Source organism: Sciurus carolinensis, chromosome 11 (genome assembly GCF_902686445.1).
Source record: "Sciurus carolinensis chromosome 11, mSciCar1.2, whole genome shotgun sequence".
NCBI lineage: Eukaryota > Metazoa > Chordata > Mammalia > Rodentia > Sciuridae > Sciurus > Sciurus carolinensis.
Genome location: NC_062223.1, coordinates 31,556,700 through 31,573,478, shown reverse-complemented (window position 1 = coordinate 31,573,478; position 16,779 = coordinate 31,556,700). Strand labels below are relative to the sequence as shown.

Sequence of the window (16,779 nt, the reverse complement as noted above, 5' to 3'; positions counted from 1 at the left end):
TCATTTGTTTGTGTACTCTCTACATCTTTTTTTATGCTAGAAGTAGTAATGACAGAGAATTTATGGCTTCTAAAACCTAAATTTTATGCTCTGAACCTGGCAGAGAAAGTTTTCTGAGTCTGGACTAGAAAAATATTCTCAAAGTGTGGTCCAGGAGTCTCTAACAGTGTTTTAGTTAGTTTTTTTTTTTTGTTTTTTTTTTTTTTTTCCCTGCTGTGACCAAAAGACCTGACAAGAACAATTTTAAGGCAGTAAAGTTTATTTGGGGCTCATGGTTTCAGAGGTCCCGGTCCATAGATGGCCGACTCCATTCTTTGGGGCCTTAAGTGAGGCAGATGTCATGGCAGAAGGGTGAGACTGAGGAAATCAGCTCAGGATATCACAAGGATTCAGAGTTTAACTTTCAATATAAACCCCAATATAAACCTGTGACCTTCACCCCTCCTCTAGCCACATGCTACCCATGTAAGTCACCACCTAGTTAATTCCTGATAGGGGATTTTAATTCTGATGTCATTTTCATATGTATTCTTACAGTCAGAAAAATTCCTTACTTTAATTTATAATACAGTAAATATTGGTAAATATAACCTATAGAAACAAAAATTCTCTGAGGCCCTTAATAACTCATAAGAAGGGAAAGTGGTCTGGAGACCCACATGCTTTAAGAACTGTTGTTCTAGATGTGTTTGTTGTAAGTTAACCATTACCCCACTGTGGTTGGGCACCTCCACTGTTATTTCAGAAGGAACTTTGTGACATGGTTTTGTTAGTTCTGATATAATTGATATTGATGGAACAATTTTATGAAAGTAGTTTAAACAAATCGTTGAATTATTCCTAGGTTGTTTGGAGAAACTTTTGGGAATTCCTTGCTCATTCTTGTTTTTTTATTCTTTTTAGATAGGCTTGACAGAGTATATTTTGACATATTATACATACAAGTTCCACTGGTAGTGTAATCATATATGAACATAGAAAAGTTATGTCCAATTCATTCTTTTGTCTTTCCTGTTCCCATCCCCCATCCCTTCCCTTCATTCCCCTTTGTCTAATCCAATGAACCTCCACCCATCCCTCCCCGTTTATCGAGTGTCAGTATCCACATGTCAGAGAGAACATTTGGCCTTTGGTTTTTGGGATTGGCTTATTTCACTTGGCGTGATAGCCTCCAGTTCTATCCATTTACTGGCAAATGCCGTAATTTCATTCTTCTTTATGGTTTCTTTATTGTGTATTTATACCACATTTCCTTTATCAATTCATCTGTTGTAGGGCACCTAGGTTGGTTCCATAGCTTAGCACACATAGGATTATCAGCTCAGCTTAAGGAACCAAACATAATTTCCACTCCAGAAGACCCCTTGAAGGGGTCATTTTATGACAAAATCAAAAGACCAGAGAGCTGGTAATAAGAACTGGTAAGTTCATCTGTGTCATGAAAGTGCCAGGAATTTTGAAGGAACTTTTTGTGTATTTCTTCCCCTGGTTTTGGAGTTTGCCCTTTGAAAACTCATTAGAGTTTGATGACAGAGGAGCGAGTTGAAAAGAAGTTGAAAGGAAGCAGGTCATCACGATGGTCCTGTTTTCTTCTTCTCTTCCTTTCCTCCGATCAGACCCTAGTGCCGTGTTTGGCATCCGCGTGGTCCATGTCACCACCACCGAGATGCGGCTGGAGTGGCAGAATACAGATGGTGCTTCCGCGTACGTCTACCACTTGGTTGTACAGTCTGAGAGCGGCTCCCGCGAGGTGAACAGCTCTGAGGAAGCAGCCACCCTGCAGGGCCTCATCCCGGGCACCTTATACAACATCACCATCTCTCCAGAAGCCAGCCAGGTCCGGGGACAGCTCAGCTCCATTGTCCAGTACACACGTAAGTCTCTTAGGATGCCCTTCTGGGTGAGATTCTCCCTGCCTTTCACTTGGGGGCAGCACTGGTTGAATGATGGGATCAGGGTCCCTTGTATTTCTGGGTTCCAGGGTGACCTTGAAACGGAGTAAGTTGGAAACCTCGGCTTTGGCAGAGGTTCTGCTGTCCTTGTCGGGCACTGGTGTTGAAACCACGTGAACTTGGAATTGTCTTTGTTTATTTTGTGTGATACTGAGGATTGAACCCAGGGCCTCACACATGCTAGGCAAGCACTGAGCTATATCCCCAGCTCCTTTTATTTTGAGACAGGGTCTCTTTAAATTGCCCAGACTTGCCTCAAACTTGAGAGCCTCCTGCTTCAGTCCCTGGGATTACAGGTGTGCGCCACCTCACCTGGCTTTAGAGACAAAGTGATTTATTCCATGGGAGTGGAGGACATAACTGTTCCATTCAGTCCTTGGGAATATATATACTGGAGGAGAGTCACCTTATCACGCTGGCACTGGAAGATCTTGCTCGGATGAGGAGCTTTGCTTGCAGAGAGGGAGGTGTTTTGCTAATATGCAAACCTGACAGACAGTAGCAGTGTTGGTTTATAATATACTTTCTGTATATTTTCCCTCTTTCATCAGTCAGATTTAAAAAACAGATTAGAAATCATACCTTAAAAATATATTTCCGATATGCCCTGAAGTATTAGAAGAAATCCGAAAAACTTTAACTCTTTTTAGATTTGATCTGTGTAATTATTTCCTGAGAATCTTTCTGGGAAAGTCTTCTGTCCTTTGAGCCAGCAAATATTAGTTTTATTCATTCTTTTCAAAAGAAACCAGGCTATTTTTGCATGTAGTAAGTAAGATAGTCCTAGAATGCAAATTAGCCTCTGCTTTTCTCTAAATTTTTTTTTTAAATTCCAGGGCCAAGCAGTGTGGCCAACATTGTCATAAACACCAGCACCACAGTGGCAACCTTAAGTTGGCAGAACCCTGATGCAGCCTCGCCCACGTACTCCTACCGCCTTCTTATTGAGAAGGCTGAAAATTCCAGCAACGCAACTCAGGTGGTCAGGACGGATGTCGGGGTCACTAACACCACAGTCATGGAGTTGATACCTGGCTCACCTGTACAGAGTGGAGATCTTTACACAAGTGGGGAATGTCACTGAGTCTCTGACGCCCAGCTGGGAGTCTTTCTGTACAGGTGAGCAGCCCCAGGTGCCCGTGGACCCCCTCCTGTGTGGTGCTGATCTTGCAGGTGGTCCTCAGGTCGTCCTCTCCGCTCTGTAGTTCATTAGGTCATAGATGGCGGGCCAAGACATCCTTTTGTCATGGTGCCCTGGCTGTTTCTTCATTCAACAGATGTCTGCTGAGCGCTTGTGTGCCAGATGGATAAGGCCCTGGAACTTGTGTTCTAGCTGGGAAGACAAATAATAAAGATAAATAAGCACATTGTTTGGTGATAATTACTGCTAAGGAGAGGAGAAAAAAACAGAAGGGAAACATGAGACGTTTGTCTAGTGTGTCCAGGAAAGGCTCAATGAAAAGGTGATTCTGAGCAGAGAGCCCAGAGAATCAAAGGAGCCAGCCACGTGGCTGTCAGGGTGTCCGAACCTCACAGATGGAGGAGCAGCTGGGCAAAGGCCCTGAGGCTAGAGGGAGCCTCTGTCCTGGAGAAAGAGCAGGAGGCCAGTGGCAGGAGTGGACCCACAGGAGCTGCCAGGTGATTGGTCAGGGCACAGACCACATCCAGCGTTGCAGTTCCTGGTCTGGTTTTTCCACTGAAAAAGATGAAAAGGATATTGCTCAACATTTTCTCCCTTCTTGATCTTTACAACTCAGAAGGTGTGATAGAGAAGAGCCCATACTGAGCTGAGGTGTGTTGAGAGCCTCCCAGGGAAGGGGTTGAGGCAGTTTTGATGAGTGTTCCTGCTTACAGTTGATGGTGGTGCACCTGTCACCTCGGCACCTGAACCACCTCATTCCCTGTCCCCTTAGCTCCTGCATGCTCCCTTCCTTAGACCACACCATTCAAGTGGGTTTAGATTTGGAGGTTGGAATCTCATTGGACCAGCCGCTCCAGTGTGTGTTAGAGATGGACCTTTGGCCTCTGACCTTTCCTGTGGGGTGGTTACAGAAGCCCTTCAGCTTTGAGTCCCCTGCCAATGTGGGCACCATCCCATCTGGTTTGGTCTCTGATCTTTGGCATTTGGGTGGCTCCCATTGCTGATGCCTGTGGTAGCTATAATTATTGCAGCCTGTAGCAAGAGAAAAAGTTGATATGAGTATTTATGGCAGATGGGACATGAGCTGTTGAATTGGGTGCACTGGGTGGGTTACCTTTCAGGCCTCAGGTGGCAATGTGGGAACTGCACCAGGTGACTGGTGAGAGCTTTCCTTGCCTTAGAACTCTGTGGCATTAGTGATAACAGTCTCCTCCAGTATGTGGGCAGTTTCCCGTTGATTTCAGTTCAGTGTTGCCCTCAGGAACTACTGGTCCTCAGACAGAGACAGATACCACTCCATTTTCAAGGCAAAGATGCTGATGCCATTTGGCCTGGATCACTCAGCATGCTGTGTGTGTGGAAAGTGCCCCAAGCTTCCATTTAGAAAACCTGGGATCCAGTTTTGGGTCTGCCAATCCCCAGCTGTGTCTTCTGCAGAGACTCACCTGGCTAAGCTGCAGCTGATTGAGTTGCAAAAGGGGACAGTATGGACCTTACCTTCCCCCTCAAGAATTGTCAGGAGGGCCCCTGATGGGGTGTAGAGGTGAAGAGGTTGCTGCCACTCACAGGCTGGCACTGCTCACGGAGCCCGCCTCCCTTCCAGGCGTCCTGCTCAGAGACTGACTCCCAGTGTTTCCTCTCATCCTAGGCAGTTCTGCAGTGGCAGCTCAGAGCAGGCGGGGACTGACCCAAGGCTGCACAATCTTGTCTTGCCCAATTCGGGGTCAGGCCTGTCTGCTCATCGTGGCTGGGCCTTCTGCTCTGCATGTTTGCAAAAGCAAAAGTTCCAGAATCTCACAAGGCACTGTGCTTGCTTCGCAGAGCCTGCACCGGTGACCTCCTTCCACTGTGAGATGGTCTTCAAAGAGCCAGCCTTGGTTCTGAAATGGGCCTGCCCTCCTGGCACCAATGAAGGCTTCGAGCTAGGGATCAGCAGTGGAGCCTGGGACAATGTGACACTGCTGGAGAGCTGCTCCCCCGAGAACGGCACTGAGTACAGGACGGAAGTCACGTATTTGAATTTTTCTACCTCGTACAACTTCAGCATCACCACGCTGTCCTGTGAGAAGATGGCTGTCCCCACCCAGAACACCTGCGTCACCGGCATCACAGGTGGGCTCCCTGGCAGGAGGTGGACCCAGTGGGTCTGCAAGTGTAACCTGGAAATCCATTTTTAAAAAATTTCCCCTAAATATGTATTTTTATTGGCATTGCCTGGTATCCCATTCTATAGAAATCCGTCTGGAATAGCAGAAAAGAGGGTCTCCTTTTTTTATGTCCTAGGAGGTTCTGTTGCTTTGTAGAATAACACATGGCCACGTTTTCTTTTAAGTAGGGAGTTCTCTTCCTGCATTAAAAAGACATTTCTATAGAAATTCTCACAAAGTAGACAGTAGGATGAAATTCACGTGCCCAGCTGAACATGCGTCAGCTCTTGGCCAATCTCATTTACCTGTGGGGATCTCCCTCTCCCCCCAACTTCCTTGGGTAGGATTACTTTGAAACCAGTTCTGATTCTTATGTACTTTTATTTGTAAATATTTCACTAGGCATTACTTCAAGTTAGGGACTCCTCTTTTCTTTATTTCAGACACAGCTACCTTAATATTAAAAATGGAACAAGACCTTTAAAAGACCATTATCAGATATTTGGTCAAGATTCATATTTCCCTGGCATCTGTGTTAACAAACTCCCGAGCTGCTGTGGGAAACAGATTACTTCCTATGCAGGGGATCCTCCTAGTTAATCTTTTCAGACCTGGTCTATTCTCTGTGTGTGGGTATATGTGCATGGGGAAAAGTCGAGTTTTATAAATCTCTGCTTCATTTCATCTGTTCTTGTTTCTGCATGTCTTTGCCAGAGTTATGTCTTTGAATGACCTGGTAGGGCTCCATCTTTGTGCTTTTCGACTCCTGGATATTTGTTCTTTAGGGCATAAGAATGTTCCTAACCATCTAAAGAATTAGTGGTTGTAATAGCATGGGGGAGAAAAGCCTCTTACTTTGGAGAGCTGCCTTCTAAAGTGGTTGAGGAATTCTACGGACAGAGCCTTGGAGTTAGGCAGATCTGGGTTGGATCCCAAGTTCTGCCATTTATCAGTTGTGTGATCTCAGAAAAGCTATTTAACATCTCTGAGCCTTGTTTTTCTTTGTTGTAAAAGGGGAAATAATACTTATTTTCTAGGACTGTTGTACAAATCAGATGAGTGCTGAAGACCACTTTAGAGTTGCCATGTGGGGCTGGTTAGGTTGTGCACTACACAATTCCTGGGAACACCATGTATGTAGACTGTGAATGCAGGGGGCTCTGAAGTTTCGTAGTACACACCTGCTCTGGACCCTAGGTCACGCCCCTTTGGGTTTCTGTGGCACTCTAGTACATAATAGAAGCCATGAACATTTTGATGGCTTTTTCATAGTTCTGTTTAGTGATATCATTTCAGTGTGTATAAACTACTAAAGATCAGCAGCCATGCCTGATTCAGTTTCCAGGGCTGAGCACAGTGCTTGTGTGGAGCACAGGAGAGCATCAGAATTAGTTGTTGAAACCGAACACAGTGGGACAGGGTGGATAATGACCGCGTATCATTTAGTCCAGCGATTCTCTCATTCTAATCTGCAGCTGCCTTGTTATAGATGAATTTTTATATATAAATGCAGCATGTGTTACATAAAGTGGAGTTGCATTTTCTCTGCGTTTGGAGGTGTTGGGTGGGGTAGATCCAGGAGAACTGGAGTGATAGTCTTTGCCAACATTCACTGGTTGCTTACTGTGTGCCAGGGTTGGGGAAGGGACTTGATGCAGTTAAGAAACACTGTGGTAAATAAGGTCGGCAGGGACCCTGCCGAGTTCAGGATTCAGGTAGAGACTGAGAGGAAAGGACTTCTGGGTTCAGTGGTGGGGGAGCTGGAATGCTGTGCCAGTCTGAGGGCAGAGAGTTGGGGACCCTCTCTGGCCAATTGCTGATGGAAGGTATGGGGGTCTGTTTGGAAACTGCTGTTGGAACAGTTGACAGGCACGGGAACAGCGCCTCCAAGTGGTTGCTGCTGTCGGTTACATGAGAGGTTTCCAAAACTGGTAGCATAGAGCTGCTGGTCCACTAGAAGTACAATGGGAGCCTCATGTATCATTCAGAATTTTCTAGAAGCCACATCAAAAATTTAAAAAGGAAGAGCTAAAAGTAATAGCATTTAATTTAACTTGTATATTAAAAATATCTTGCCGGGCATCGTGGCACACGCCTGTAATCCCAGTGGCTCAGGAGGCTGAGACAGGAGGATTGCAGGTTCAAAGCCAGCCCCAGCAATTTAGTGAGACTGTAAGCAACCTAGCAAGACCCTGTCTCAAAAAAAAAAAAAAAAATAAATAAGGGCTGGGATGTGGCTCAGAGGTCGAGTGCCCTTGAGTTCAACCCCTGGTACCAAAATAAAAAAAAAAAAAAAAAAAGAAAAGAAAAATCATTTCAACATATGATCTGTTTACAGTATTAATGAGACATTTTGCCTTTGGGGTGCTAAGTCTGATATCCAGGCTCTTTTGTGCTTGTAGCACATCTGCATTCGCACTTGTCACATTTCATGTGCTCCCATTGCTGTCTGTGGCCGGCGGCTGCCGTCTTGGGCAGTGCCAGTTTAGAGAATTATATTGTGGATTGTTTTGGAGTTCAGTTCTTTCAGTCTCCCTGAATCTTTGTATAATAATGAAAACAGCCCAAACCATATGTGGGAGACAAATTAAGTGGAGAGGGATCAACTTTAATTCAGCATTTCTTTTTCCTGAGCCAGTTTGGAGCCTGGCTTGGAAAGAGAAGGTGTGGAATTATGAAGGTCACCTGTGGGACGTTCCATTGTGGGCTTTTCTGGTTTCTGGAAAAAGGGTTGGTTCAGTTTTTCTAGGTGGCATTTCAGATCAACTCCACCAAAAATGGGGACTGTAGCGTGAAGGCCGTGGAGCAGGAGCGCGGCCAGGTCTCAGGAGAGCGTGTGTCCTCTCCCCGTCTCATCTTTGATTCTTCTCTGGGCGCCGGCCTGGTCTTTGTTCTGAGCTGGTGCTGATCCCGCCCCATCCCTGGGTGCGCAGATGTCTGTACAGCCTCCTCGTCCACACTTCAGCCTTGTACCCAGTGCTTTCTCTCACTGTCCGTCCACCTGTGTCTCTGGAAGAGGAACCTGGCCCAGCTCAAGTCAGAAGGTCTGTGTGTGGGGAGATGGGGAGGCAGGTTATCTTCAGAGGAGGGTGCTGGCTTCTCATGCCATTGCTTGTTGCCTTTGCTGCACGACTTTTCTGTCCGTCTGTTGCCGTCCCGCTTGCCTGATTTTGCTTTGGTTATTGTCTGTGCTTTTGGTGTCGTATCTGAGGAACCATTGTCAAGACCAATATCAAGGAGCTTTTCCCTTATGTTTACTTGTAGGAATGTTGCATTTTCAGTTGTGAAGCTGAAGTCTAGAGCTCATGTACAGTTTATTTTGTGCATGGCATAAGATAGGAGTCCAGTTTCATTCTTTCCTATGTAGCTATCCAGTTTTCCCAACTACTTATGAAGAGACTCTCTTGTCCCCATGGTGTATCTTGGCACTCTTGTTGAAGACCAGTTGGTTGCATATGTGTGGGTTTAATTGTACATTCTCAATTCTGTTTCATGGAGCTATGTGTATCTTTATGCCTCTACTATACTAGTAATTGCTGTGGCTTTGTAGTATATTTTGAGGCCTCCAGTTTTGCTCTCCTTTCTCACGATTACTTTGGTTATTCTCTTATCTTTTATAGGCTTATATGAGTTTTGGTATTTTTTTTTCTATTTCTGTAAAAAAATGCCATTGGGATTTTGATAGGGATTATATCGAATCTGTAGACTTCTTTGAGTACTCTGGACATTTTAATAATATGAATTCTCCCATTCCATGAAGATGGGATGTCTTCCTATTTATCTGTGTCTTTCATTTCTTTTAGCAATGTTGGGTAGTTTTCAGTGTACCATTCTCAGCCTCCTTGGTTGTATTCTAATTATACCCCAACAAATCTGTTTTAAAAATAAAAGAAAATAAAAATATATGTTGTTTAGATATAGCAACAAAACCAAATAAGGTTGCGGGGAGCCTGCCCAGGAAATGTGGTTAGACACACTGAAGGGTTATTGTGATTAAGGCGTCTCCAGGATCCACAGTCTCTGAATGTCACCGATTTTCTTTCCTGCCTCTCTCTCCCTTCTGGATCTTATTTGCATCACCTGGCATATAGCTGCCAGAGCATGGATAGATCTTGGGGAGGGCATTCAAGCACATTCTTCACCTACTTTTTTTTGGAACTGGAGATTGAGCCCAGTGGTGTTTTACCATTGGGCTACATCCCCCCTTCTTTTTTAATTTTTTTTTTTTTAATTTTGAGACAGGGTCTTGCTAAGTTACTGAGACTGGCCTTGAACTTGTGATCCTTCTGCCTCAGGCTGCCCTGTTGCTGGGATTGTAGGCGTGTGCCACTGCATCTGCCTAATGAATGTTTTGTTCCTTCTTTGGTTTTATGTGTCAGGTGATCATGTTTTGTTTTGATTTGTTTTCTTTCAGACCCCCCTCCTCCAGATGGATCCCCTAATATTACATCTGTCAGTCATAATTCAGTAAAGGTCAAGTTCAGTGGGTTTGAAGCCAGCCACGGACCCATCAAAGCCTACGCTGTCATTCTCACCACTGGGGAAGGTAAGGAGGAGCCGCTGCAGGTCAAATGGTGTGCGGGACCTGCCGCGACCACTGAGGCCTATTAGTGACACAGACACATGCCTCACTTCACACTGCAGCCCCTTTTTTGGCCCTCAGAGAGGGGGAGTTGGCTCCTGGCCTGGTGATCTTGGTCTGGGGTCAACACACTTTCTGTGAGGGGCCGGAGAGCAAATGTCTTGAGCTTTGCATGCCCCGCAGTCTCTGTCTGCTCCGCTCTGCCGTGGTAGTGGGAAAGCAGTTGTAGGAGGGAGGTCTAGAATGGGCCTGGCTGTTCCCATTAAACATTATTCACCAAAACAGGCAGTGGCTCGATTTGGCTCATGGACCATAATTTGCCAACCTCTGATCTAGATTTTTCTTTTATTAACACAGGGTCTTTTAGTGGCAGAACGTTATTTAGTCTTAACCAATATTGCCTTCCCTCCTTTCCAAATCATCCTTAAAGGAGGACTTTCTTTTGAAAGCAAATAGAAGATGATTTCCATTGCACACAGGGCATCCCTGTGGAGGTGATCAGGTTGCTTTTCCTTAGGGGGCTCTGATACCTTCCTTGGTGGTCAGCAGGGAAGGACTGAGTGTCCTCAGTTGCTGCTGTGAGGCCTCTGCACAGGCCTGGGTTTAAATTGCTGATTTGTTGCTTTGGGCAGTTCATTCATGTGGAAAACGCAGGGCCACCTCTGCCCTGGTCTCAACCTGTGGTGCTGTTCTCATCTCCTTGAGGAAGTCGGGGACCAAACAGGGATCCGCGAACACAGAAATTTGCTGGTTCCAAAATTTCAAAAAGTGATGTAGAAACATCCCCCGTCCCCTCTGTCTTTATTTTGGGTCTGTTTCAAGTTCTTTTTCATTTTGCCGTGGTGTTTTTCAACAAATCCCAAGGCTCAGACCTTTGCTGATATTGCCTAGTGGCCATCCTGACCAGTACTGACCTGTGACCAGTGGGACCACAGGCCTTGGGCCAGATGGTCTGGCTTAGGAATCCAGGACGGTGTGGGCCCTGGGACCTTGGGCCAGGCCCTGTCAGTTACCTGTGCTTCCATTTTCTCGTCTGTAGAGTGGGGGTGATGAGCTTTGGTGATGAGATGGGGGTGGGGTGTGTGTGAAGTGAGTTTATGTAAGCAAAGCCCCACGGCGAGAGGTTCTTGAGAGGTGGTAGCTGGGGTCATGGTCATGCACAGCAGGGTCATAATGTAGGAGAACTGGAGACCTCAGTCTCTCTCTGCTGTCTCTTACGATTCGCCCTCTGTCTTCCTCAGCTGGTCACCCTTCTGCAGATGTTTTGAAGTATACGTATGAGGATTTTAAAAAGGGGGCCTCGGACACTTACGTGACATACCTCATAAACACTGAAGAAAAGGGGCGCTCTCAGGGCTTGTCTGAAGTCTTGAAATACGAAATCGACGTTGGGAATGAGTCGACCACCCTCGGCTATTACAACGGGAAGCTGGAGCCTCTGGGCTCCTACCGGTGAGGTCTTTGTTCTTGGTTGGGGGCCAGCCTCGTGCGTGCAGAGCTCTACGTGCCTGCAGTGGCAGACTTGTCTCAGCAGCCTGATTTTGGTCCTTGTCATCCACAGGGCTTGTGTTGCTGGCTTCACCAATATTACCTTTAACCTTCAAAACGAGGGACTCATCAATGGAGCTGAGAGCTATGTGACCTTCAGTCGTTATTCAGAGGCCGTTTTCTTGCCCCAGGATCCAGGTAGAGGAAAGACAGTGGTCCTGTCACCAGTTCAGGGGTCCACAGAAGCCCACTATCTGTGTGCCTCCTTTGGACCTGGGGAGGGGGGCGTTGGAGTGTCCGCCTCTCCCCTCTCAGAAGTTGAGATGTCACTTGGCCATCGGGCTCAGTTCAGTTTCCCCCTCTGAGGTCCCCGACGGCCCCGGTCCCACACACCCCCTTTTCTAAAACCCATCTGCATAGGTTATTTAGTGTTTGATCTTAGCGTGGCCATTTGTGAGCTCATGTGCAGGGCACACAATTCTTGAATATTTGCATCATAAGGAATCACAGAAATTACCTTGTTCAATGTCTGTGTTAGAAATAAGGCTTTTAAGACCCTTCCCCAGGGTTACACAGCCTTGGAGGCCTGCACTCTGGCCTTGGACTCCTTGTCAAGTGTTCCTGCCCACGATCAGAGAACTCAGTGGTATGGGAGCTTCAGGGACCACAGGGGAGCCCCTCGCCCATCCATGCCAGAGACAAATGGACTGGTTTGTTAGCTCATCTGTTTTTTCTACCTGGCAGTTGTTGGGCATGAGAAAGAATTCCCCAGAGGTGAAGTCTGGGGAGCCCCTGCTCCCCCCAGTCAACAGAGCGATTTCGTGACACCTTAGCATGGTGCTGTGAAGTTTTTTTTTTTTTTTTTTTTTGCTCACACATGGGTGTTAGGCTCAGAAAACCTGAAGTGGTTGGGTAATCACTGATCTAGCCCAGTTCCCTAAATTTATCATTGAGGCACTGAGACCTAGAGAGGAATTGGACCTTTCTCACGACCATCCATTTAGTGGTGGAATGGGGATAAAGAAAGCAGCTCTCAAATGCCTGGACTAGTTTAAGGTCCAAGGATAGTTGACTGTCCTCCGTGTGCATGCGTGTGTGCGTGTGCGTGCACGCGTGCACTCTGAGCACACACAGGCCCCTGCCCTAGCCCTGTGCTGTGAGGCAGTTGTCTGCTCGTGAGGGTCCTGCAGGAACACCTCTCCAGGTACCTCCCATTTGGACTCTGCCCAGGTGTCATCTTTGGAGCTGTGTTTGGATGTATCTTTGGTGCCCTGGTCATCGTGGCTGTGGGAGGCTTCATCTTCTGGAGGAAGAAAAGGTGAGGTTGCTTATGTTGATTAGAATACTCTCCCCCAGCAGGGGGATTTTCAGGCCCGTTGGCCCGTCCCGGCGGCCACATGGGGCCGTTGGAGAACACCACAGCGTAGGATGCTGTGCTCACATGGAGTGTTCTCGTCCACAAGGCCGTTCCACGTGGTGGTGGTCAGAGATTTCCTTTTAGAGTCAGCCAGGTCTCACACAGGCTCCCTCTCACTCGCTGTGGGGAAACTGAGCCTCAGCATCCTCCTTTGTGGCGTGGGGATAACAACAGTGCCCAGCTGGCGAGGCTGGAGCCTTGGTAGAGGAAGTGCTTTGCACACGTTCTCGTGCCTTGAGAGCTGCTATTTGATCTGTACTAGCACCTGTGGGCGGTTAAACGGGGATGGGAAGTAGCAGCCCTGTTTGGATGCTTTTCATGTGCTTGTGTGTGTGCTTTCCATGAATTATTTCCTTCCTGAGGATCTGGAGAGGCAGATCTTGTGAGCCCCAACCCAGGATGCAGAGGTGACATATTATAAGTGTTGGTGTCTAGCCTGCTGTATCCACTTCAGACGGAGTGAACAGCTTCACTTCACCATCATTTTAAGTGGCTACTTAATATTTAACTGTGGCTACAGAATATTTAACTGTGTGGATGTACCATCTATTTAACCAATTTATTGGATGTTTCTAATTTTTGACCACAGTTACATATACTTGTGCACACTCATGATTATTTCCTTGATTAAATTCCAAACTAGACAAATATTGGGTTAGTGGGTATGCATGTTTTCAATTTTTGGTACATGGCTGCCAAACTGCCTTCCAGTATGGAGTTGAGTGGACAGCGGGGGAGAATGCAGGTGCCCACCAGCGTGGTAGCACTAGAACCAACGTGTTTTTTTCGTTGATTGCATTAACTTTCCAAATAGGCTTTCACACAAATGGAGTATGAAATAATAAGTCTTGATTTTCAGTAAGGAAATGCTGCTGATACATATTTGCAAGGAAATTCCTAACAGTTGCTTGAGTAAGATTTCCTCATACTTACCTGTAGTATAAAAGAGAATAGCTTTACAGATTTGTAACCAGCATTTGCTGCTTGGACTGCTGAGTTTGGTAGTAGTGAGCAGGGTTTAGTGTCTGATATGAACCCACATGTCCAGGGAAAGGCATTCGGTATAGGTGCGGAAGGGGTAGGTGCAGGATGAGCCTGTTTTGTCTGATGGGTCTCTTTTTCTTTCTAAACAGGAAAGATGCAAAGAACAATGAAGTGTCCTTTTCTCAAATTAAGTAAGTCTCTAGAGTTATGAGCTTTACTTTGAGATACACACAAAAAATCCCCCAATCTGTTCAGTGACAAAAGAATTTCCCATGGAACTTGCTGTCATTTCTCCTGATTGACAGAGTTGACTGTGATCATCTGGAAGTTCTTGATAGCTGTTTTCTACCAGAAATCTGAAGCTGTGTTCTATTGTTTTATCAATAAACACATATTTTGTGATTTTTTTCTTTTAAAAAAAAAACTTAAGTGAGTTATTGAGATCTAGGGGGAGAGGACAACTTATGTAAAGTCACAAATATGATCAGTTATACAAGAGAGTTGGATTCCCTGATTCACAGTTCATCATTTTGTAAATAATATTATTTTAATCTCCAGCCCTCATCCCATCCTTCCCCCCACAAATTATGTTCTGTGTTTTGTTCTTTTGAGGTGAGGTTTACTTCCCAAATGAGCAGGTTTTTCTAATTGCTTATTTTTTTCTTTCCCCTTCTATGACGAAGACCTAAAAAGTGAGTAACACTTTTTTTTTTTTTGTAACTTACATTTTTCTACTTTTAGCACGAACTTCAGCGAATGTAAACCAAATACTAATAAGTTGTTTTGTTTTCTTAGATCCAAGTTAATCAGAGTGGAGAATTTTGAGACTTACTTTAAGAAACAGCAAGCCGACTCGAACTGTGGGTTCGCAGAGGAATATGAGGTATGTGGTTGCAAAGTTTGTTTTCCATTGCTTTGCGTTTTCTCCCGAGTGTCGGGAAGCCACCTGTTTTGGGGTTACGGTGAAGCTCTGGGTAAGAGGTGACTGACTGTGTTAGAGGGATGAAACTTGTGCCTGTTCCTTGGGGATCCCATTGTTGACCCTGAGTGCTTGGATGGCCCGTCACTTTAGTAGATGATGTGTTTAGTCTTGATATCTGAGGATCGCCCAGAGAGGTAGAGAAACTGGGCATATGAGTTGGGAGACTGTTGAACAGAATAACCAGCACCCTGCATGAGCTAGAGGTAAACCAGATGGGGCATTAAGAGGTCTCCAAGTTTGACCTGGAGGGTTATGTGCAGCCCTGCGGAAGGAGTTGCACCCCCAGTATCTGAGTTCCAGTCCTCCCACGCTCTGTCTCCCAAACCAGCCCAGGGACTGCCCTGCTCAGGATGTCCCTGCATGCTGGTCCTCCATGTGCTGCCCTTTGCGGGGCTCCACGTCTACACCCTGAGATCCTGCTTACCACCCGGCACAGCTCAGACCTGCCTCCTCCATGGCCTTTCCTCAGACCCCCCTGGGGGCACTTGAAGTCTCTGCCTGTCCTTTGCAGTGTCTGTCCCTAGACTGCCCTGTTCCATTTGTGAGGTGCTGCTGTTTTCCACCTGCAGCATTGGTTTAATTCTGCCTTGTCATCTTGGCGATTTCTGTCTACCCCTCTCCTCTAGGTTGCAAGCCCCTGGAAGGCAGGAATTGGCCTTTTTATCTTCTTTAAGCTCTGTGTTGGTTTTCTGGGACTAAAGCACACAGAAATGTATTTATTTAATTTTTTTTGTACTATGGGTGCTATACCACTGAGTCAAGTTCCCTAACCCTTTTTATTTTTTATTTTGAGTCAGGGTCTTGCTCAGTTGCTGAGGCTGGCCTCAACCTTTCAGTCCTCCTGCTTCAGCCTCCTGTGTCACTGGAATTACAGGCATGCACCACTGCAATTGGCTAAAATGACAGAAATTTGTTATCTTGTGGTTCTAGAGGCCAGAAGTCCAAAATCAAGGTGTTGGCTGGGCCTGCTCCCTCCTTAGCCTTTAGGGGGAGGGTCCTTCCTTCCCACCCACAGCTTCTGGTGGTCCCGGTTGTTCCTTGGTTTTGTGGTAGCATCACTCTAATCTCTAGCTCCATCTTTACATGGCCTCTCCTTGGGGTGTCTGTGTCTCTTTGCCTCTTTTTCCTCTTACATTGACACCACCCACATTAAGGGACCACAGGTTAAGGGACTACCCTCTTCTAGCATGACCTTATTTTGATTTGATGACATCTACAATTACAGAATTTTCCAGTAAGATCCCACTTATCATTGGTACTGAGAGTTAGACCTTCAGCCTATCTTTTGGGGGACACATGATAAATCATCACCTCTGCATTCCCCCTTTTGTCCTGATACACTCTGTGCTCAGGGTAAATAATATGTGAGGACTAAACAACGCATTCATTTTGCTTTCAGGATCTGAAGCTTGTTGGAATTAGTCTACCCAAATACGCAGCTGAGCTGGCTGAGAACAGAGGAAAGAATCGCTACAATAACGTTCTGCCCTGTAAGACTTCGCCCACGTCCTCTTTCTTCCCTTTTTTCTTTTGCTGGCCGGCACATCTCTACCAGGGGTGGGGAATAGTGGCTCTAACTAATATCCACCCTTCTAGAACTATTCGGTGGTTCCCTCCTGTATGTTAAATGCTGATGTCGCTTATAATTAGTCCTCAGGATCACCTTACGGAGTGGGTAGTAGAATATTTTCATTGCAGATGAAAAACATGCAGCACCTAGCGTAGGCGATTTGTTCAGGGTCACACGGGCAGGAATGGCAGAACCCGGCTCTGGACCAGGCCTGCGCGTCTCCTCAGTGTGTGCTCTTAACCCTGCTGTCTGCCTCTCAGCCCTTTATTTCAGTGTGTAGAGTTTCGGGATGAAGGTGGGCAGAGGCATAGCTGGATGTCACACTTTCTGCTCGTCCAGACACTCTTCTGATTGGCTGAGCACGTTCCCTCGTAAATATGGGTTACATTTGGGTTCCTTCCTAGTTTTAAGAATTACCAGTCTTTGCCTCACAACCAGCAGGGATAATAGCAAATTGAGTTTAAAAGGAGAATCATTTATTACATTGGCAGTTGGACGAAAGTTTGTTGTGGTCTC

General features: G+C 46.1%; 1 protein-coding gene across 1 annotated transcript in view; it reads left to right on the top strand.

The window, feature by feature from the left end:
- Nucleotides 1-16,779, top strand: part of Ptprj (protein tyrosine phosphatase receptor type J) — a 144,240-nt gene that overhangs the window by 111,280 nt on the left and 16,181 nt on the right. Inside the window, 12 exon segments of the mRNA XM_047518944.1 lie at nucleotides 1,617-1,874; nucleotides 2,789-2,994; nucleotides 2,996-3,071; nucleotides 4,915-5,205; nucleotides 9,655-9,786; nucleotides 11,064-11,274; nucleotides 11,384-11,508; nucleotides 12,541-12,628; nucleotides 13,861-13,902; nucleotides 14,395-14,403; nucleotides 14,507-14,594; nucleotides 16,093-16,183. Coding sequence (XP_047374900.1) covers nucleotides 1,617-1,874; nucleotides 2,789-2,994; nucleotides 2,996-3,071; nucleotides 4,915-5,205; nucleotides 9,655-9,786; nucleotides 11,064-11,274; nucleotides 11,384-11,508; nucleotides 12,541-12,628; nucleotides 13,861-13,902; nucleotides 14,395-14,403; nucleotides 14,507-14,594; nucleotides 16,093-16,183 — 1,617 coding nt within the window.